The sequence below is a fragment of the Clytia hemisphaerica genome, unplaced genomic scaffold (genome assembly GCF_902728285.1).
Source record: "Clytia hemisphaerica strain Z4C2 unplaced genomic scaffold, Clytia hemisphaerica genome assembly, whole genome shotgun sequence".
NCBI lineage: Eukaryota > Metazoa > Cnidaria > Hydrozoa > Leptothecata > Clytiidae > Clytia > Clytia hemisphaerica.
This window is the reverse complement of record NW_027103255.1, coordinates 1-22,298: the sequence shown is the minus strand read 5'-3', so window position 1 is coordinate 22,298 and position 22,298 is coordinate 1. Positions and strand designations below refer to the sequence as shown.

The 22,298-nt window shown below is 34.8% G+C and overlaps 1 protein-coding gene across 6 annotated transcripts in view; it reads right to left on the bottom strand.

The window, feature by feature from the left end:
- The window catches only part of LOC136798653 (aprataxin and PNK-like factor), a 30,035-nt gene extending 10,039 nt beyond the window's left edge, over window positions 1-19,996 (bottom strand). For 2 of the 6 annotated variants that reach the window (XM_067055301.1, XM_067055303.1), the window contains exons 1-10: window positions 19,822-19,990; window positions 18,416-18,490; window positions 13,962-14,104; window positions 12,951-12,988; window positions 10,042-10,128; window positions 9,407-9,505; window positions 8,784-8,879; window positions 7,825-7,935; window positions 3,855-4,477; window positions 918-1,111 (exon numbers count right to left, since the gene is read on the bottom strand). In XM_067055301.1, the coding sequence (XP_066911402.1) occupies window positions 918-1,111; window positions 3,855-4,477; window positions 7,825-7,935; window positions 8,784-8,879; window positions 9,407-9,505; window positions 10,042-10,128; window positions 12,951-12,988; window positions 13,962-14,104; window positions 18,416-18,490; window positions 19,822-19,908 (1,553 nt within the window). In that variant the 5' untranslated portion in view covers window positions 19,909-19,990. Of the gene's footprint in view, window positions 1-917; window positions 1,112-3,854; window positions 4,478-7,824; window positions 7,936-8,783; window positions 8,880-9,406; window positions 9,506-10,041; window positions 10,129-12,950; window positions 12,989-13,961; window positions 14,105-18,415; window positions 18,491-19,821 lie in introns of all 6 variants that reach the window. The other 4 variants (XM_067055309.1, XM_067055315.1, XM_067055322.1 and 1 more) reach the window with 3 other exon arrangements.
- Between the last annotated feature and the right edge of the window lie 2,302 nt (window positions 19,997-22,298).

Below are 22,298 nucleotides of genomic sequence, written 5' to 3'. Positions count from 1 at the left end.
CTCAAAACAAAAAGTCCAAGTGGATGCCACTCAAAATATCCAAGATCTCTTAGTCTTTCTTTACCCATCAATTTTCTGTATTCCTTCTTTATATCCAGTTTCTGGTTTAAATTTGAACATGATTCAAGCAATTTTGAAATTAAATTTTCAAGAAGTTCCAAACTTTGGTTAATTTCTGCCAGGCACCAGCGGAGGTGAATGAGGCAAAAACAGCTTAGCAACGACGTCATTTCAGCATGATTTTCAAATCAAATGAATGGGGCTTCTAGGCCATGAATGGGTGTGAATCCCATTTGATTCTTTCAAGAAACCCTTTATCTATCACCAGTTGACCATTCATTTCCATTCATTCAAAATAAGCCAAGATCCAGGTCCATCTCTGACGACAACAAATTCAAAATAAAAGCCTGTCGGATTTTGAAAGGTGCAAGTGTCGGATGGCTTGTCTCGATGAATGTAAAGTTTGAGATTGATTCCTTTTGGATGTTGGTACATGAATCATATTCAAATTCACCAATCAAAACCCCATAGTGATAGCATAAGCATGAAGAAAGATATATCAGCTTCTTTGGTTGTTATGCAAGCCATGTCGGGAAAAAAACTTTCGACGCCATGTTGAAAATCACCAAAATTCAAATTTTTGGCGGCAACGCGCTCTCTGCAAAAAGGAAAAAGCCGCGCTTTGTTTTTGAAACAATGAGTTCTCCGTCCAGTCGTTAGAAGTTCATGCTTCATCAAATAGACAAGGCGCACAGTGTGTACTAAGAAACGATAAACGTGAGATACACTCTGGTACAGAGTGCCAAATTATATTCCCGTCAAAATTTCTTCCCTTAGGTAATTAATTTTAGTGAACTTTTCTATTCGATATATTTATTCTAGGGCCCTCATTTATTATCAATCATAGAGTATATCACCTATAGCAAGACAATCCGTATTGGCACTCCGGGCGCTCATCGTCGTCACCGTCGGCATCTTCATCCTTGTCGCCCTCATCGTCATCATCATCATGGTCAGAATCGTGCAAATATTCTTGAAAATGATTAGGATTTCTTCGGTAACATTGGCGACCGTATGGACAACGAGGAAGCTTGTTGTCTTCATCTTCATTCTGTAAGAAGTTATGTAAATATGGGTTTCATAAGGTAAAAAGTGCTAGTTTTATGGCAAAAAGGAAAGACTAATGAAGCAATTTCACACCAGTCTAAGAAACTCCATTTTTAGGTACTTCTCCGCCAAAATTTTCCCAAAACATTATCTTTTGATTAGAAATTCAAGCTACTTGGACTCCTTACAATCAGAGATATTTACAATGATGATTGGATATATTATAATATGCAGATTCACACAGTTAACGCCTACATACAAACGAACAAGTAAATACCTCAGCTCCTAAAGCAAACGAGTACAACAGTGCTCAGAATATGTTGGTTAGCATTTGACAGAATTCAAAGTTCGATCGAGAATGACATATTCGCGCTTTCTACTTTATCTTTATCGGATATTTCGATTTGGAAGGGGTATAATGGCTTTCGGGCTAACATCTCAGACTAGTCCCCCAAGTCCCCCAAGGAAGCATACTTGGACCCATTCTCTTCAACATTTACGTGTACGACATGGCAACAAAAACCACCGCAAAATGTGTTCAATATGCTGATGACACGACTATATATCGCCACACCAAACCAAACGAGCTTGAAAATTGTGTCACTGAAATGAACTCTGATATTAGCGTAATTGAGAAATGGTCGCTGGATTCGAACTTGATATTTAACGCCAGAAAAACTAAATCGATGCTCTTTGCCACATCTCAAATGGCAAGGAGGCATAATTTTGAATTCGAAATCAAGTCAAATAACAAAAATGTGATTGAGCGTGTTCCCCTATTCAAGCTGTTAGGAATCATCTTCACCGAAAACCTAACATGGAATGAACATGTCAAAAAAATCGTCACTAAAGCATATGGCACGCTGAAGAGTCTATCCCTCATCAAACGATATTTACCATACCGTGTACGACGCCAATTGGCAGAATCTCTTGTATTGAGTAAAATAGACTATGGTAATACCGTAACTCACAACGCACCACAATATCTATTCAACCAATTACAACGAGTCCAAAATGCCACAGCTAGCTTCGTCCGGAAGAGCTACTCTCGCAAGTCTGACGTAATAGATATGAAATGGCTACCTGTCAAAGAACGGACCGAATACAGTTTGGCTAAACTTGCGTGGAAATCAGTGAATATGAATGACTGGCCCAAATTCCTCCCTATGGAGAAATATGTGCAAGCCAAGACTCGAACGGATGTAATTGGTGGAACTAAATTGCGTGAAACCTGTAATGTTAGTGGTTCCTTTGAATCTGAAGCTTCTAAAAATTTTAATGAACTACCTGTTAACTGTCGTGACTCAGAAACTTACAAAGCCTTTTGTCAAGAAACAAAAAAATATTTTTTCGACAAAGCCCTAGCTAGGAGCTTGCAGTAGTACCTCTTCTACCAACTGTAGTCCCTGCGTTGCTACTCGCTATTTCCTAGCTGGTGCTTTCTATGTTATATTATTTCTTATACCTAGTTTTAGTCTAATTCTCGATTTGATTTACGCGCCATTTTAGTTTTAAATTAATTCTGACTTCAATTCTTCTAATATCCCTACTCGTAGCCTTGGTTCCCTAGTCTCCATTCTGATTTTTAGATTTAGCCCATCTGTTCTTAGGTTTACTTAGTCTGTATTTTCTTCAGTGCATATATATGACTTTATTATATTCTAGTTCTATGAAGTTTTTTTTTTTCCATTTGATGTTTAATTATTTTCAATTAATTTAATTTAGATAGTTCACTTACTTATAGCTCACTTATTTATGTCAAAATACTGGTCGTGTTTTGCAAGGTCCAGTACACTTTTACACAGCCTTCGGTGTGCAATCTATGCAAGTTTTACTCATTCTATCTTACGCTCTGTCGTGATTCTATCTCACCGAGTTCTTAGATCTATTTTGTCGCTTACTTTACCCCTAGCCACCAATAGTACTTGAACCTAAGTCTAGTCTAGCTTATAACATTATGTTAGTATTTTTTTTTAAATATATTCGTTAATTTTTTTATAATAGCACACAATGCGATGGCCTCAGCTAGCATACTCAGATACTCGGATTTGTTTAGGTTTTAGTCTAGCTCTATCACTATTCACATTTTACCCCTTATACTTCTTAATCCTAATCATTTTATTCGTCATACTAGCCCACCGCTTCGTCCCTATCTGCTTGTCTGCATACGGCCCCAATTTTTCTTCAGTATACTACCAGGTTATTTTACAATTTTTTTCTAGACATTGCACATATATTATATACAGAATTTTCAGGTGAAGAGCCAAATGTAAATTTTGGAAATGCCAGAAATATATCCTTATTATTATTATTATTATTAGTTGAACTGTTCACAAGCTTTTGGATATTAAAGTCTTAAGTACCATGTTAAAACTCAGAGTCAAAACTCTACTTTCCAATCCTAAGTTAAGGCTAAATAAATGGTGGGAAATTCTCTTTGTGTCAAATGTCAAATATTATGGTCAACATTGTAGAAACGGATACACTTTTTTTACAAGAACATCCAAGATTTTTGAAGCCTTCTAATGTTCTTAATTTTTTGAGTTTTAAGCCTAAAAATGTTATTAGCATGTTCTTATTTTCGCCATTTTTTAAAAGTACTTTTGATCATTTTCCAAAGAAATTGGGTGTTCTAGAGACCGCGAAGCTTTAAATGTTCTTAACTTGTTCTTATGATTTTGTCATCGAAGCCTTATGTTCTGAAATAGTTTGTTCTTATAAAATAAACGTGTAGTTGGAAAGGTTACCTTAGGCTTCTTAGATGAAGGTTGTGAAGGTTTGGATTCTGCTTTACCATCTTCATCATCATCGTTTGCTTTAGATTCTTCGTCACGTGATTCCGAGTTTTCCACTGGATTCATTTTCCGTTTACTTTTAGTAGAGACTGAATCCATTAATTGCGAAAGGAAAGATGAATCCTTTTTGTCGAGGGATTCCCTAGAAGACGATTCCTTCGGTTCTGATGATGTCAAGGGTGATTCCTTTGATTTTTTATGAGTGATGGGTGGTTTTTTTGTTGGCTTATATGATCCAAGCCCCAATAATTTGTCCAATAAATCAGGTTGAGGTTGAACAGGAACTCGAGCACCGAGTACGGATCTTTTGCTGCTTCCAGGTGTGTCAAGGGAGGGTGGGAAAGATGATTCCCTTGCTAATTTAAGTGGAGATTTCGTTTCATCTTCGTCGATTAAATGCGATTCCTTGGCCAAAGTCTTCTTCTCAGGGAGAACTTCGTCGTCCGATAAATCAGGCGACTTTAAACCGTGACTTGTTTTTCGACCTTTTGAGCTCTCTCCTCCAATAGTTTTTGACATGTCATTTTGTTCAGTTGAAATGTTGGCTTTCTTGGATTTCAGCTCTCTTTTGATACCTGCCGGTTGAAATGATCAACAATATCAGGTCTCCCACTCTTGATTTAGCTAATTTTTTTATGAATTTATGACTGCTCTTAATGCTATTTTAGGACATTTTATGACATTTTTGGGTGTAAAATTTATGTCAATTTATGACATTTCAACAAAAGTTAGGACATTTTTATGACAAAAATTCTTGCCCTTTTTCAAATTATTGTTTCACAGGTTTTAAGCCCTATGAATTCAAGTCCACTAAAAGAGGAATAGAAATTATGTAAATCAAGGCCCTCTGGCAATTGTGACACTGTAATCACTGTGTATTCATTATCTGTTTAATCAAAATAACTAAATGAGCAATAACATAAAAGGAAGCATAAAATGCTAAACTTGGGCCAGACGATGTCAACCGAACGTTATCGAATCAATTTTCGTAATCGGACAATCGAATTTCATCGAACTAATTGAACCATAACTGTTCGATTACCGAACCAAATCGAAAAGTAATTGAACTTTACCAGAAATCAATGTTCGATTTTAGTCCGATAATAATATATTGTTCGATTAAGTTCGTTTAGAGTTCAAATAGAGTTCTATTGGTTTGTAGATCTTAAACAATGCTGTTTGTTTTACGGGACAGGCGCCAACTACTTCTGCCCCACCCTGATGGTGCATTTGTGGCCGCCCCTGAGAACGAGTAGAGGTCGAGTTCTATGGAATTGAAATCGAACACATCGAACAGTTATCGAACACAATCGAACTTTACCGGGATTTCTTGGTTCGATGGTTCGACTGAAGTCGTCTGGTTCAGAAAAAATCAAACACTTCAGCCTTTAAACTTTAAACAAAGAAAACTAAAGAATGAAACTATACAACAACTTTTTTTCAGCCTACAATCAGTGCCTGTCAGTGCCATAATATATTACCACTTTTGGCTAATTTACCATTTTTCGAAAATTGAAGTTCGAGCGAGAATGTCAATTTCAGGCCTTCAACTTGATTTCATCGATTATTTCGATCTGGGAGGGATTTATTGGTTTCTAGGCTATATTTCAAGCCCTACTGGACCATTTTTGAACTTTTTGATCCTTAGATCCTCAGATCCAAAGTCTTAAGTCTAGCGTTAAAACTCAGAGTTAAAACTCTACCCTTCGAACCTACTTTAGAGCACTTACAAATAGATTGTGGTTTCAAAACAACCCGGTGAATTTCCCTTTTGTGTTAAGTATTTTGTCACTGATTGTAGCATTAAAATAGATTGATTATGTACACAAATAAATAGATGTCATTGATTATTCCAACTCATTTTCATTAAATTCAAAATGAATCTTTCATGATATTAGCTCAGCCTCAGCCGTTTTCCAGGATTAACAACAAATCTTCCAATACAACATCATGTTGGTTGACCAAAAGTTTCAATACAAAGATATGGGTTATTAAAGTGTTGTGAAATCTATGTAAAAATTCTATAATCATGGTTAGAACTGGCTGAAGATCGATAAAAATTTGATATTTTCTAAAGAATGACTTAATTAAACTAGAGTGATTGATGGGGAAAGTTTGTAAGAAATTTATGAAATTTATGACAAATCTTCAAAATTTATGACAATTTATGACATTTTTACCAAATTGGTGAAAATTTGTAAAAATTTAGGAATTTATGACAAATGGGAGGCCTGCAATATGTAATATATGTAAAGTCTGTCTCAATATAATCTGCAGCGGAGACAAAACAGGCTGTAAAGAGGTCGAATTAATTAGCGGTTTTGTGATCCTTGAAAAGATATTATGGAGTGGAATTATTATAAAAAAATAAATTAGATGCTCAATGGACCTCTACCTGATGATGAAAGTTATATAACAATAACGAAAAAAATGAAGACAATCAGTCTAAAAATATAGCGTTGAATCATGTTTGATGGTGGGCATTGTTATCAATAATATTTTTGAGTGAAAAAAACCCAAAGAAATATAAGGAAAAAGTCCAATGAAAATATACAAAATTGGCGATTTCCGGCATTTTTCTCAAAAAATGGACTCAGCCACATTTTGGGCATTGCTAATATGCATCTTTGTAAAAAAAAATTGAAAAAACTAATGGGCCAATCCCGAGAAAAGCTGGTAACAGACGAACGAACGGACGATAGGTTCATTTAAAGGACCTCAGAGGTAGATCCAAAAATTAAAAAAAAATAATGGAAGAATGAAGAGGAAAAGTGAAGAGGAAGAAAATCAACTTCTTGTAGAATAATGCTACGATCTTTATTTTATTATCAGGAAACCATCAATCTTAAAGTCTAAAATGCAAAAAATATCCAGTCAAAAATTACAGCCTAAAGACTTTCCCTGGTTGGATCGCAAAAGGGCTTTTTTTTGTTGTTCTTTATGGTTTTCAAAGTCAATCAGTGTAAAACTTTGAGCTGTATCTTTCGATTGAATAAATTGTTATGCTGTAAACCCACATATATCTTATATAAAACACTAGATGGAACATTTCGTCCCTAGCTGAAGCAAAATAATCTGCCATCTTTGTTAAAGTGAGCCACAGTAGACCACAGGTTGTTTGTTTTGTTTGAAAAAAATTGCCTGTACCGAAATATTTTCTACTTTCAATTATGACGGATTAACTTTTTTCGTCTACCACTTTTTGAGAAATACAGAGCAGCTCTATCTAGCGTTTTATATAAGGTATAAGGTGATTCGAGGCAGGTATAAGTCTACCGAAGTCTACCCTATGATAAGAGACTAGGAAGATTGGAACTACCAATATTGGAGAATTTTGTATGGTAAAGGTGTATAAAAATCTCCCCTGCTATGATAAGACCACCATCTCCAAGGAGATGGCTCGTCGACCAAGTCTTAAATAGCATGAGAATGAATTACTATACACAACTTTGAAAATGATGGATTCCGAGGTTCACACGAAATCGTTCGATTACAGCTAACATGGAACAAATTGCCAAGGGAAGTGATAGCACTGACCTTTTATATACCCTGGACCAAGATTCTCAATCCCGGCCAAGCAAAATCTTTGATCGGAGTTTTTTGAAAAGTGGTACCCTAATGGCGGCACTACTCAATAGCGGTGTAAATGCATCAAGTGCGCTAGATTTACTTTCCCTCGAAAACTTTTGATGATGTAGCGCCGTTAGACGTTAATTTTCACACTGCAATGGCTTCTTTACGGGTACCAATTCAAAAAAAACTTCGATCAAAGATGGCGGATATAGCTTGGTCCAGGGATATATAAGGGTCAGTGAGTGATAGCTTCAAATTCAATGAAAGGCTTCAAGGAAAAGCTAAAGCAGGCATGGGAAAGTCACCCGACTCTAGTAATATATAATATACGATCGGTTTAGATATGTACCTGTTTTTTTCTTTGCATCTCCTCCCGTAGAAACATTTAACATCCAAGAAGGTAACTGGCGTTTCGCATTCTTCTTTGATGGAAGTGGTTTCGTTCTCAATAGAGATTTCCCTGTTCAAAAATAAGAAAAATTTGAAATATTAATTCCATATCAAACTTTCATTTTCACCGAGACTTCATTAAATAAATTCAGCTGAGGACTTTAAACTGTTGAAGTTTAGAGCCCTGTTATGCAAGAATCAGGAGGTCACCGTAAATTGAGGGTAAACTGCTGAGTGGGTATTTTATTACAGAGTTGACAGTCTGTTCCTCTAAAGAATCATGCATTTTAACACGCATCCGTAATTTAACGTTCTTTAAACTATATGCAGTTAATTCCCGAAATTTGTCGCTCTTTTTGTCTATTTTTAGTAAATGCAAGGTTCTTTAAACCCCCTCCCTTACATTTCATCGGATCGTAGTACACGTCTTTTGTGGATAGTTTCTTTCCCTGAAGAAGTCTCTGTTGAAAGAAGTCTGACACTTATATATAGTATCACTTGCCTTTAAATCTCTTACAATCAGAGTATTTCACAAGAAATTAGGCTGTGAATGTTAATGAAAAATGTTCTAAATACGGCTTGCGTCTCAAAATTGACAATTCGTTTCGGGTTTGGGTATTTTGATGTCACTGTTAAATGTTTACTTAATGCACAATTGTATTTGAAAATTATCAGGACCCCTCAAAATTCATAATATCCATGACGTAATGTGAAATGACGGAAAGACCCCGGTTTTTGCCAGTAGTGGCAAATTTTATACAGCTTTTGTCTAGTTTAAATTTGCCACTACCGGCTAAAACCGGGGTATTTCCGTAGAAAACGTCATGAATATCATGAAAATATCCTTTTCCAATATTAATGAATGGGATGGGACCGAATTTACTTGGAATGGAGAAGGTAGAATAGGAAAGAACTAACCAGATGCTGTTGATGACATTTTCATTTCAACGGGTGGTGAGTCTTCCTTTACTTTATTTTCTTTAGCGGTAGCAGCATCTTCCGAGTTTTTCTTCTCTGAAAAAAGACAATTTATACTTTTATGGACTTTTATAGTATAGAATTTTGAGATTTCATTAATATCTCAGGTGTAATTTTGACTTTTGCAATGAAGGCGTACTTGAAAGATTTAGCTGGAAGATTTACAGTCAATATTTTGACGAAGTTTCAGATTTCCGTATATCAAGGTACACAAAGTCTCACCAATTGGGGTCAAATCCTAGATTATTCATGTCAAAGAATTGCATAATGATAGATGGTGCCCCTCCGATCTCATTTAACTTAGGAAACATGTTGCACTAACTAATTGTAGACCTTGTTTCTCAAATAAAATTTGTAAAATTCGTATGTTCCAATCTAACCCCGTTAATTTTGAGTAGATGGGCATGTACCTTTTATTTATACGTAATCTCCCCCATCTACATAATGCAAAATTTTATTTGAAAGTCACCAGGACCCCTTAAAATATATACTGTTCCAATAATTAATAAATGGGACAGAGAAATTTACTTGGAATGGAGAAGGTAGAATAGGAAAGAACTAACCAGACGCTGTTGATGACATTTTGATTTCAACGGGTGGCGAGTCCTCCTTTACTTTATTTTCTTCTTTAGCAGTAGCAGCATTTTCCGACTTTTTCTTCTCTAAAAAATAAACAATTTATACTTTTATGGACTTTCATAGTATAGAATTTTGAGATTTCAGTAATATCTCAGGTGTAATTTTGACTTTTGCAATGAAGACAAAGTAGCCGTACTTGAAAGATTTAGCTGGAAGATTTACAGTCAATATTTTGACGAAGTTTAAGATTTCCGTATATCAAGGTGCGCAAAGTTTCACCAATTGGGGTCAAATCTTAGAATGGGGTCAAAGAATTGTATAATGATAGTTGGTGCCCCTCCAATCTCATTTAACTCAGAAAACATGTTGCACTAACTAATTTTAGACCTTGTTTGTCAAATAAAATTTGTAAAATTCGTATGTTCCACTCTAACCCCTTTAATTTTGAGTAAATGGGCCTGTACCCTTTATTTATACGTAACCTCCCCTATCTACATAATGCAAGATTTCATTTGAAAATTATCAGGACCCTTTAGAATATATATACTGTTCCAACATTAATGAATGGGACCGAGAAATTTAACTTGGCATCGAGAAGGTAGAAGAGGAAAGAACTAACCAGACGCTGTTGATGACAGTTTGATTTCAACGGGTTGCGAGTCTTTATTTTCTTTAGCGGTAGCAGCATTTTCCGACTTTTTCTTCTCTGAAAAATAAACAATTCATACTTTTATGGACCTACCTGCTTAAAAGGGGCTCTTCCAGAAAATGTTCGTACATACAAACGGTAGAGGGTGGATGATTTAGTGTCCGGGGGTACTGTAGTGAAAAATCTACAAAATTTGCCTTGTCTTGGGGGTAAACTTGCTCTGTTTGGGGGTAATTTTGAGTGTCCAGGGGGGTCAACCAATGCTTGTCTGGGGGGGGGGTTAGACCTGCTGTCCGGGGAGTCAAAAGTCACAATGTCCGGGAGTATATTTCCAAAAACTATTATATCCTCCACCCCCCTATATTCAACTTTTTTTCTCGAAAAGCCCAAGTGAACAAAATATCGCACATTCAACTCGTGAAGTTTAATCAACCTATTGGGATGGTAAGCGTTTGAGGAGAGAATTTTCTCGAATTTTCTGACATTTTAGATGATACATTTAAACAAATCAAACAAAACCCTCGAGGAAATCAAGGCTGAAGACGTCAAAATAGTCGAACGTGCGCAACGCACTGGGCTCACCTTAAGTGGCTTCAAATTATTCATAGGCCCGATTGTAGACCCTCAGATATTCACCCAAGGTACAAGTGTGCTAAATTTCAGCCAAATCCAACAATTTTTGAAGTCTCCAGGCTGCCTCAAAACTTTAGCCTCGTTTTGGCGAAAAAATCGTTCCCAGGCCCCAAAAATCAAAATCTTTGAAAAATGAAAAAATCACCCCCAGATATTCACACAATGAACAAGTGTTCCAAATTTCAGCCAAATCCAACAATTTTTGACGTCTCCAGACTGCTCCAAAGTTTTAGTCTCGTTTTGGCGAAAAACTCGTCCCCAGGCCCCAAAAATCAAAATCTTTGAAAAATTTCTCCAGGCTGCCCTAAAGTTTTTGTGACAGACAGACACACACACAGACACTGATTGTCAGATTGTAGCTCGGCTTCTTTATGATATTTGACGTCAAAAAGAGTACAAAATTCTCGATTTACGTTGAACAAGTGATACATTTATGGACCTACCTAGTTATGCATTTAACACATATATAATTGATATCTACGTGAGCATGACCGTTGAACAATCATTCAGAACACAAATAGTGACGATCTATTAAAATTAGTCGTTTGTTTCTTATAAAACATGCTGAATGGACCTACCTAATGATGAAAGTTAGATAGCAGTGCGAAAAGAAAAATGAAAAAAATCAGAAAAGTCAGAAAATATAGCGTTTAGCGAAAATACACAACGCAATAAATTCATCATTGATTGTTGATGGGGGGAGAGGGAAGGGTTGTAGGGAAAAAACAAATAGGAAGTTCTGGTTGCAAAAATCAGTTTTATTGACAATTGAATCATGCTTCATGGTGAGCATTGTTATCAATAATGTTTTTGTGTGAAAAACTCCAATGAAAATCTGCAAAAACGGCGATTTCCGGTATTTTCAACTGGAAATTTTTTTTTTCTCAAGAATCGGACTAGGCCATGTTTTGAGCATTGCAAATACGCATCTTTCTGCAAAAAATCAGAAAAAACTAAAAATAAAATCTCGAGAAAATGCCAAAAAAACAGTTTTTCCGGCATATTTCCGGCATTTTCGGCCGGAATTGAATTTTTTTTGAAAATCGGGCTCCGTCACAATTTAGGTATTGACATTTTACATCAGTGTGCAAAATTTCATGAAAAAAATATAAAGTACAGCTCAAGAAATTCAAGAAATACCGTTTTTCCGGCGAAAATCGGCTGTTCCGGCGATTTTTAGAAAGTTCCGAAAAAACAGTTTTTCCGGCATATTTCCGCCATTTTCGGCCGGAAATTTTTTTTTTTCAAAAATGGGCTCCGTCACATTTTGGGCATTGCCATTTTGCATCATTGTGCAAAAAATTAGAAAAAACTAATGAGCCAATCTCGAGAAAAGCTGGTAACTAACGGACGGACGGACAGACGGACGGACGGACAAAGCTTAATTTATAGGACCTCCAGGTAGGTCCAAAAATCGACTACAGTGAGGTCTCCATAACTCTAACATCTGTTACTCGAACGTCTCCTAACTCGAACAAATTCATCAGCAAATTGAAAATTTCTCTAGTAAACTGAAATAAAAAAGCCTCTATTATTCGAGCCTCCATAACTCTAAAGTTACCTTAAGTCGAAAATATTATTTTGTCCCTTGAAAGTTTTTGGCTCAACAACTCCAATCTTGTGACATTTCTTGATCAATTAAGTCGAACAGAATCGAAGATCAATAGGATTTTTTGTATCAAATTAGCTTGTTCAAGTGAATTTGTAGAGAAGTAAAGAGAAATTACAGAAAGTATATTCGAGTGGTTCAAAAGTTATTACCTTAAGGGAACTTTTTTGGTGAGAACTAATCTTGACGAACGGTCGATTTAAAAATTATTTTTTAATTTTGGCGAGAACTAATTTTGGCTAACCAGGAATTTTTTTAATTTTTGGCGAGAACTTATTTTGGTGAATCAACGATTTTTTTTAATTTTGGCGAGAACTTTTGGCGAATGACAGCGTAAATCTGTTCTATTTTGCTTTATTTGAAGCTTTTTTGTGAACTCAAGAAGTTATTTAGGGAAAATCCCCAAAATTTTAATTTTGGCGAGAACTTATTTTGGCGAATCAACGATTTTTTTAATTTTGGCGAGAACTTAATTTGGCGAATGACCTAAAAAAAATTAAACTTGGCGAATTTCGAGGTCGCTTGCCATTTTCGCCAAAATTAGTTCTCGCCAAAATAAGTTTCCTTAAGGTAATTAAGGTAATTGTAGAGGCAGATTGGGTTGCTGACAGCCAAAATTGATAAATTAAAAACAAACCTGATCCATTTTCTTTTAAGCATTCGACTGTGCTTCGTCTATGAAAAAATGAAGTGAGATAAGTATTTTTTTTCCGAGATCCGTTGGGTTAGTATTATCCGTTTGTTACTTATAAGTAAAGTTAAGTACTACTCAAAATTTAACTTTACTTATAATAAATAGATCTTTTCATAAATTACGTCACAAACATGACTTGCCTCGTATTCAAACAATTACTATGGTGATTATGTCCCTTGAGACATTAAATGATTTTTTTATAAATAGAAAGTAGTTTTAATAAAATCCACTAGGAGTTAATCACCTTGGCAATAATTTCAGAACAAGGCAAGCGATGTTCGTGACGTAATTTATGAAAAGGTCTATTATATTGAAAAAAAGATTGCACCGAATTCTAAATAAAGACTTAGTATATGTAATCACATGATAACGAGTGCAATTCGAGATTAATTGCACGAGTGATTTTTTTGTTATTAATTTTCCGAGTCCGAAAGGACGAGCAAATTCGAAACAAAAAAATCACGAGTGCAATTTTCGAATTGTACGAGTTATCATGTGATTACGAGCTAATCGCACAATCGGTTTCACTGCTTTTTCCCCGTCAGGAAAGTAAATTACACTGAAAGTTTTATATTTTTCTCTTCTCTTTATGTTTTTCTTCTATTGTTGCTTATAGATTTTTTTCTCACAAAATTAATTTCGAATGCAATTAAAAAGTTCGATAGTAAAAATGTAAGAAAAAAAATTAAAATCTATTTTGTAAACATTGGCCCGTCATTGAAGAGTGTGATTAACGATTAATTGCTCTCTACAGGATACAATTAACGATTAATTACTCTCTTTGAAGGGGCGCCAAATGAGAAAAAATAACTCATCGTGCGATTAGGATGCTAATCTACTGCCAGAAGTTGTCGAAAGTACTGAACTTTTCTTAAAAGATGATCGGTGCACCTGGTTGGGAATATGTCACCAAAACATTTGAATCCCTCAAAATTAACTTGAAACAAAACTTACTTTTTCGATATAACTTCAAACTTAAGGGAGTTGGGTAAGAGTGAAATCTTCGATCCATGTTGTAAAGTATGCCAAATATCTTTTTGTAATGGTCGCCAATAGTCAGTAGATTCGATGTAAAGGAAGGTTGGATTTTTGTGAATCTGAAAATTTAAGAAACAACGGAGGTAGTATATTTGTTAATTCCGTAGATATCGGGTCTGGCTTGGGTACAGATTGTTGTATTTCGTTGGTTACTCTCAGGTGCCCCTAATAAAAATTCCCCCACTTTTTAATTTTTCGATTCTTTTCCTACCCCAAGGCCTTTATTATTACGACCATCAATTTATCAATTTTTCAAAATATTTTCAACTGTCACAAGAAGAGTCCATTATTTTGCTCTAAAAAAGTCTAAAGTTACCTTTTATTTTGGAGTATTTCAGTATTTAGAGATGCAGTTTCCAACCCTTTCATGTTTTTAGGCATCTAAGAGCACGCTTAATTATATGGTTGATTACATTTAGCTTAGATTTGTAAAGGACGAGCGGGGCGATAAATCCGTAATAGCCCCGCTTTTTTGTAAAATTTCTATTGGTTGAAAGAAAAGTATCGTACGATATTTTGATTGGTTAACAAAATATCGTACGAAATTTTTATAGTTTCGAATGTTTTTATAAGTTTCGAGAAGAATAGCGATTGAGTGTTCTTCAATTCTTTTTTTGACCATATAATTAACGCGGAATAACATGGTATTCTCGGGTGATTTTGGATTAATAACCCCTCGTTTCATTGAAAACACTTCAAAATAGCTGAACTTCGGGGTTATTAATCCCAAATCACCCTCTAAACCATGTTATTACTAGTACAAATACCATAACAAAGAGGCGCATAAGCATGAGTCTTTGCACACTGGTTTAGAAGTTAAAATAGGATTTGAATCTCAGGACCAAAAAAACTGAAACCAAATCTGTCACAATGATCTCAAGCTGAGACATAGGGTCAGCCCAGGTCTAGGTCCCAGGTAAAAAATAGGTCCCCCAAAATATTAAAAGTTTTTTAAGCAGCCCCCAGTCCTATACCTAGTATAAAGTATTTGCTGATTTGATATCGTTTCTAGGAAAATCAGATTTATATTGACTATAATAGATAAAATTCAAGATGGTAGACACAAGTGAAAACAAACAAAATCAATAGGCTGTAAAATGAAAGGTTTTTGGATAAAAATGTGGCGATATAAAGAGAAATAATAGAAGAAATAGTCAGCCCCTAGCCTTGCCATTGAAATTCCAGCCCCCCCCCCAAATATTTGTCTGTATTTTAGCTCCCAGTTTTCTTTTGAGTGTAACCCCCCCCAAATGTCAGGGGGGTTGACGCTATGAGAGAGAAAGAGAAGCAAAACCTTTTGATAAAATTCTATTTTAAAAATAAAAAACTATTTTATTAATTCCACTCCTGAATATTGTTGAACGAGCACAAAAACCGCTAAACCTACACACTTTATTACAACAATATTCTACGCTGAAAGTGGCCAAAAAATTAAGAATATGCAACCATCCTTGAATTTAACAAAAACAAGCTAGATGCTGAATGGACCTACCTGATGATGAAAGTTAGATAGCAATGCGAGGAGAAAAATGAAAAAGAACCAGTCAGAAAATATAGCGTTTAGCGAAAATGCATAACGCAAAAAAATTCATCATTGATTGTTGATGGGGGGAGAGGAAAGGGTTGTAAGGAAAAAATAAATATAAAGTTCTGGTCGCAAAAAACAGTTTTATTGACAATTGAATCATGCTTGATGGTGAGCATTGTTATCAATAATGTTTTTGTGTGAAAAAAATTGGAAATATAAGGAAAAATCCAATGAAAATCTGCAAAAACGGCGATTTCCTGCATTTTCCACCAGAAGAATTTTTCTCAAAAATTGGACTCGGCCATGTTTTGAACATTGTTAATACAGTGTGTGGCCCCCAAAACGGCGATCAAATTTGAAATTTCTCTCAAATCTAGAGGAAAAGAGATTTTACAAAAGTTTTTGCTGCATGAAAACCTTTAACATCTCTACTTTATTTCCTGGAAGTTTTTTTTCAAAATTTTCAATTTCAACAATATTTTTCAATCGCTTAAAGATAGGTAGCTTTTTTCTAATGGCCCCCAAAACGGAGGTTTGAAATTTTAGCGATTTCTCGAGATATCTTTAAGATATGAATACAAAATTTTGACCATAGTTTTGAAATATGATTTAGAGGGTTTTGGGCATAAATCTATTTGATAAAATTTTTACAGTATACCCCTGGTTGTCAAAATGCAGGTTTGGGGCCCCCAAAACGGAGGTGTAGTTAAAATCAAATTATTAAGCCCAGTGGTAATAGGGGGAAAAACTACAAACATATTTGTGTTTTCCCTTAAATTTACGACCCGATGGATGTAAAATTTATGATTTTTATGAAATATTTCAAGATTTTCGATATTGCAAAGTCCAAACTGAAAATTTAGAAATTTTCAAAATGACAATTTTGATTTAATAACGTCTTAATCAATTTTTTGAAAACAAATCTCTTTTGAAAATAGTTCCATTCATGTACGGAATAAGCCGTGAAAATTTTAGAAAAAAAGCTTAACTGAAACTGAAAATATTAAGCTTTAAAGATATTTTTCTCCTATATTTTGCAAAAAAATGACAGAATTTGCCGTTTTTGCTGATTCAGCAAAAAATTTTATATATAATGTTAATTTTTTGTTATAAACTATTAACTCAAGGTGATAGGAGTAGAATTCCAAGATTTTTTGCTTTTTCTCATTTTAAGAATTTTCGGTTTTGTCATTGCTGATTCTAGGGCTCCAAAATACTGGTTGACCTTCAAGATGCTATATCTTTTACCCAGCCTCTAAAGTCACAGATGTATTTGCATTTTCTGAGCGGCATTAGGTGTAGAAAGTTTCCTATACCTCGTTTTCATAACTTATTTTCAATATCCAAGGAGCTAGAGTGAGTTATATGCAATTTTTATCTAATTTTGGCGTTAAAATATTTCCTTTAGACGCAAATATGTTATTTTGAATCTGTCTCAAACCAGCAAAAACATGCTCATTTTTAAGTATAACCATCATTCTTTCAAAATAAACAAAAATCGTTTAACTCTGATAAATCTACAAGTCAGAATCTTCATTTCAATGAAAACCTCCGTTTTGGGGGCCGTCTCCGTTTTGGGGGCCATATACTGTACGCATCTTTGTGCAAAAAATCAGAAAAAACTAATGATAAAATCTCGAGAAAATGCCAAAAAATCAGTATTTCCGGCATATTTCCGGCTTTTTCGGCCGGAAAAAAATTTATTTTTCGAAAATCGGGCTCCGTCACATTTTAGGTATTATCATTTTGCATCAGTGTGCAAAATTTCATAAAAAAATATAAAGTACAGCTCGAGAAAATCAAGAAATACCGTTTTTCCGGCGAAAATGGGCTGCTCCGGCGATTTTTAGAAAGTTCCGGATTCAAAACTCAGTTCTATTGACGATTGAACCATGCTTCATGGTGGGCATTGCTATTAATAATGTTTTTGTGTGGAAAAACAACGAAATACGAGGAAAAAGTCCGATGAAAATCTGCAAAAATGGCGATTTCCGGCTTATTTCCGGCATTTTCAACCAGAAAAGATTTTTTCTCAAAAATCGGAGTCGGCCAAGTTTTGGGCATTGCTAATACGCATGTTTTTGCAAAAAAATCAGAAAAAACTAATGATGAAATCTTGAGAAAATGCCAAAAAACCGGTTTTTCCGGCATATTTCCGGCATTTTCGGCCGGAAATGAATTTTTTTCGAAAATCGGGCTCCGTCACATTTTGGGCATTACCATTTTGCATCATTGTGCCAAAAATCAAAAAAACTAATGAGCCAATCTTGAGAAAAGCTGGTAACAGACGGACGGACGGGCGGACGGACGAACGAACGAACGAACGGACATGGGTTAATTTATAGGACCTCCACCGGGGCACCCGGAGGTAGGTCCAAAAATAATATATTTATTCCTGCAGCCAAATTTTTGCTTGAATGTTGAATGAGGTATAAATTAAATGCTAGATTTAGGCTGGGTTTGAACACTAACTTAAGAATATCGTTAGAATATTTCAGAAAGATTTTTCCTAAAAATGAGAAAACGGGAAAACACCATTCTTATAACAATATTATATTCACTTCGAATTCTATCAAAATTTGTAGCCGTACGCGTTTTTTTTTATGAGAACAAACTATATAAGAAGGCTTCGATGGCCAAAATGTTAAGAACAAGTTAAGAACATTATTAAGGTTTTTCGGACTCAAAAACACCCGTTTCTTTGGAAAATGGGTAAAAATGGTCACAAAATGGTGAAAATAAGAACATTTTAAGGCTTGAAACCCAAAAAGTTAAGAACATCCAAAGGCTTCAAAAATTTTAGATGTTCTTCTAAAAAAAACGTGTACGTCATTCTACTAACCGGTTTGAGGGAGATCTCTCCATCTTCTGCGTTCTTCAATATTGCATGTTTTCGTGATACTTTGCTGTCTGTAACCTGAAAGTAAGAATTTTAAAGTAACTTCCACAGTATGGCAAACAATACTCTCTTTTCAAGATGTATCAAAATCATCTTGGGCCTTGTTGTAAAATGGAAGAAAATAATTTCAATGATATCTTTACTTTTACTTTTTAGTTACTTACTAATATTTAGAAGCAAAAGCATTAAAAATTGACAAGTGTTCCACTTGAAATTTTAACCAGTGGTAGATAGAAAATTACTGAATTGAAGATTTTCGAGCAGGGCTCATTTCTTGTGACGTTGATGTATCTATGGTATACATTGAAAACAGGGCTCACGATATTATTTTATTTCCAGAAGAATTTATTGAAAAGATAATGAAAGATTTCCGTTATCATAAAAAAGTTGCAAGAGTTTGTTTTCATTCGTTGAAAAGTAACTACAGTCTGTCTCAAAAGATTGTGAACACTTTAGTTTTTAAGTATTTTCTCAGCACCCATTGATGCTATGTTAGAAAGCTATACACCGTTTGAAAGATGATTTCCAAGGAGAACTTTTTTTGAAATAATGAAAAATGAAGAAGAGAAACGAAAATAAAAAAATTAAGATTTTTTCTACTCTTTTGAAAATATGAAATCAGGCTATTTAGAAAATTTTTAAACTTACCTGATTTCAAATGGGCTTTTCCAGAAAAAAAACATATACCCCCTGTTGAGGAGGTCCACCGCCCTGTGGTTGGAAATTCTGTACTCGCCTGGAATTCCAGGCAATTTCAGGTTTAAACCCCTCTGGAATTCTGAATTTTAGTAGGATTTAAAAAGCTACTCCCATGGAATTCCAGTTATTTTTGACAGATTTTTGTATCACCCTATGGAATTCCGCCACATATTAAACCTTACGCCTTGGAACGGAAATGGACCTCCTCAACAGGGGGTATACGGTTTTTTTCTGGAAAAGCCCAATCTTTGTATAGTTTTTTATATCTTTCTTAGAAAGAAAGTTACAGCCTTTTGAAGTAGGCCTAAAACGGCAAAAAATGACCAACTTCATAGTGCTGTAACTTTTTATTTAGGAAAGATGCGAAAAATCTGGACACAGCCTTGAAATTGGCGCCTTGAAATTGGTGAGGTTTAAATGTTCTAAATAGCCTGATGTCATGATTTTCAAAACAATAGAAAAAATCTTCATTTTCTTCCTCAGTTTTCATTTTTTCAAAAATATTTCATCCTTCAGATTTTTCTCCATTGGAAATATCTTTCCAACGGTGTATAATTTTCTAACATAGCATAAATGGGTTCTGAGAAAATACTTAAAAACTAAAGTGTTCACAATCTTTTGAGACAGACTTTAAACCAAAATGTTCAAACCTTTAAAAATGGACCACGGCCAATCAAGGTTTCACCATGAACCACTTTGAATGTTTCTCCAGTATCACATGACAGTAAAGACGCCATTATGGAACATAATGGCTGACATCAGCAAAGGTTTGGTTATTCTAAACCAAGTATATATGAAATCTTTATGTTGAGATTTTTAGGTCCTGAAAAAAGGAAAAAACAAAATTAGCCGATTATTTTTTGTCAAAAAATAATTCACTAAGCGCTTACTCTAAAGGGTTCGCTAACGTAGGTGTCCCCTTTCCATAACAGTCACATAATATTTGAATTGATGTTAATAGGAAAGTGTCTCATATTTTTTTCTAATTATTTTCAATTTTGTTCTGAGTAGACCAAAAATCGGTTTTCTCTCCTTTTTCTAAAAATTAGAACTCCGTCATTTTAGTAGTACATTAGACACAGACAAAAAGGGAGATTTAAGTGATTTTCTCAAGCACGACACAGACAAACACAAAGATATCATTTCTGCTGGCTAAAGTACATATTCCTGCACCAAATTTAAATTTCGATTATAATAATTAATAGATTAAAATTGCATTGATAAAATATCAAAATTTAACAAATAAATTCATTTTCATAAAATACATAGACTTCTGGATTAACTAATATAAAAGATTATCTTAAAAAGTTAAAATCGTATTAAATAATAAACAATACATTTTCCGTATCAATAATAATATCTTTAAATAATAAAACCAATAATGATAAAAATAAACTAGCGTATTATTGGCCCAGCGCTAGCGATAGGGCCTTTCATTAGCACTTTTCCGTCCGTCCGTGTATCTGTCTGTCCGTTTTGGTAGAAACGGCGCTTAAAACCAGTAACACACTTTTTAATTTTGCCATCTGGAGAGAGAAAAGCTTGCTAAAGTCGGATACTGGCTATAAAAGATATATTTTCTGATTCCGCGCTCCTTCAAAACAATTTTCAAAACAAAACAAGATGGCGGTTGAAGCGAGAAGGTTGATTCATACTTTCTTGAACATTTTCTTTGCTTTAATGGTCAAGAGACTTTCAAACCAAAGAAATTTTGTAATTATTTTTCTTTATAAACCTTTTTCAACATTCTGCCATATCTTATAGTCTTTGCTCAAGTTTTCATAAAGTTTTATGAGTGAAAATTCTACCTTAAATCACTTTCATTTTTAGTTTCTTGTTTTCAAAAAGAATTTTTAGGAAATAATGGCTTCTGATATAGAAATAAATAAACTGAAATGCAGCTGATGTGTAAAATTGAATAAGATTGGAACTTTTTTCTTGATGCTACATAAGAAAACAGTCACTTCTGGATCTGTCGCTGTTCTTCAGGCTGTTAACAAAACGGTGGTCAGTGGTGTGGGGACGTGGTATGATTTTCAAACTCAACACATAATTATTTCAAGTAAACTGATTCTGGAATTTGGTAATGGACACTAAAATGGAGCCCATGTGTAAATTGAAACAAGATTTCCATGATGCTACGCATTATTTCTGGATCTGTCTCGTTTGACGATTGGTGGCTTGATTTGTCAAAAACTCGACACAGAATTATTTCAAATAAGCTGATTGATTAATGTTAATGGAGACTAAAATGCAGCTCATGTGTAAATTTGAACAAGATTGGGACTTTTTTCATGGTTCTACACGTATATTAATAAAATGGTCATTTCTGGATCTGTTGCATTAAACGATCGGTGACTTGATTTTTCAAACTCAACTCACATAATTATTTAAAGTATAAACTGATTCTGGAATCTGTTAATGGACACTAAAATGCAGCTCATGGTTAAATTTGAACTAGATTGAAACATTTTTCATGGTTACAATGCTTGAACTGTGAAAATGATCATTTCTGGATCTGTCACATTAACTGTTAACTCACATTAAATCTCATGACTTTTATTAGCAGACTTGATATGCAGACCGTAAACTATTTCATCGTCTAGTTTTTTAAAGATTATTTTTCTGGTTTACGGTCTGGTCGGACTAACATGCCTGCAGGGATATTTCTCTCTGAATATGTGATCGCACCTAATTGGTTAAAAAAAAAGGGCCGACTCACTATATATTCGCGGGTTTTTTTTAATATTTATGGAAATTTTCCACCACCTATTTTTATTCCACCCCCCCCCCCCGCTTATTAAGTTTAGAGATTTTTTCCAACCTCCCCCACTTATTCTAAACCCCCCAGCCATTAGGTACCGTGAGATTGGGTAACTTGCATCAGTGGAGGCTAACATGCATAGCCCTCAAATGAAAGACCTGGCTGGTCTTTAAAATACAAAATTAAATCAAAACAAAATGGTAGAGTAGAGCTGCGAGCGGAGCTGCGTAGTTGTATTTTAATGACCAGCCAGATCTTTCATTTGAGGGCTATGCATGTTATGTTAGCCTCCACTTATGCAAGTTTACCCAATCTCACGGTACCTGAAAGTATTCAACCGGGTGAATCTGCGCCTATAGACCT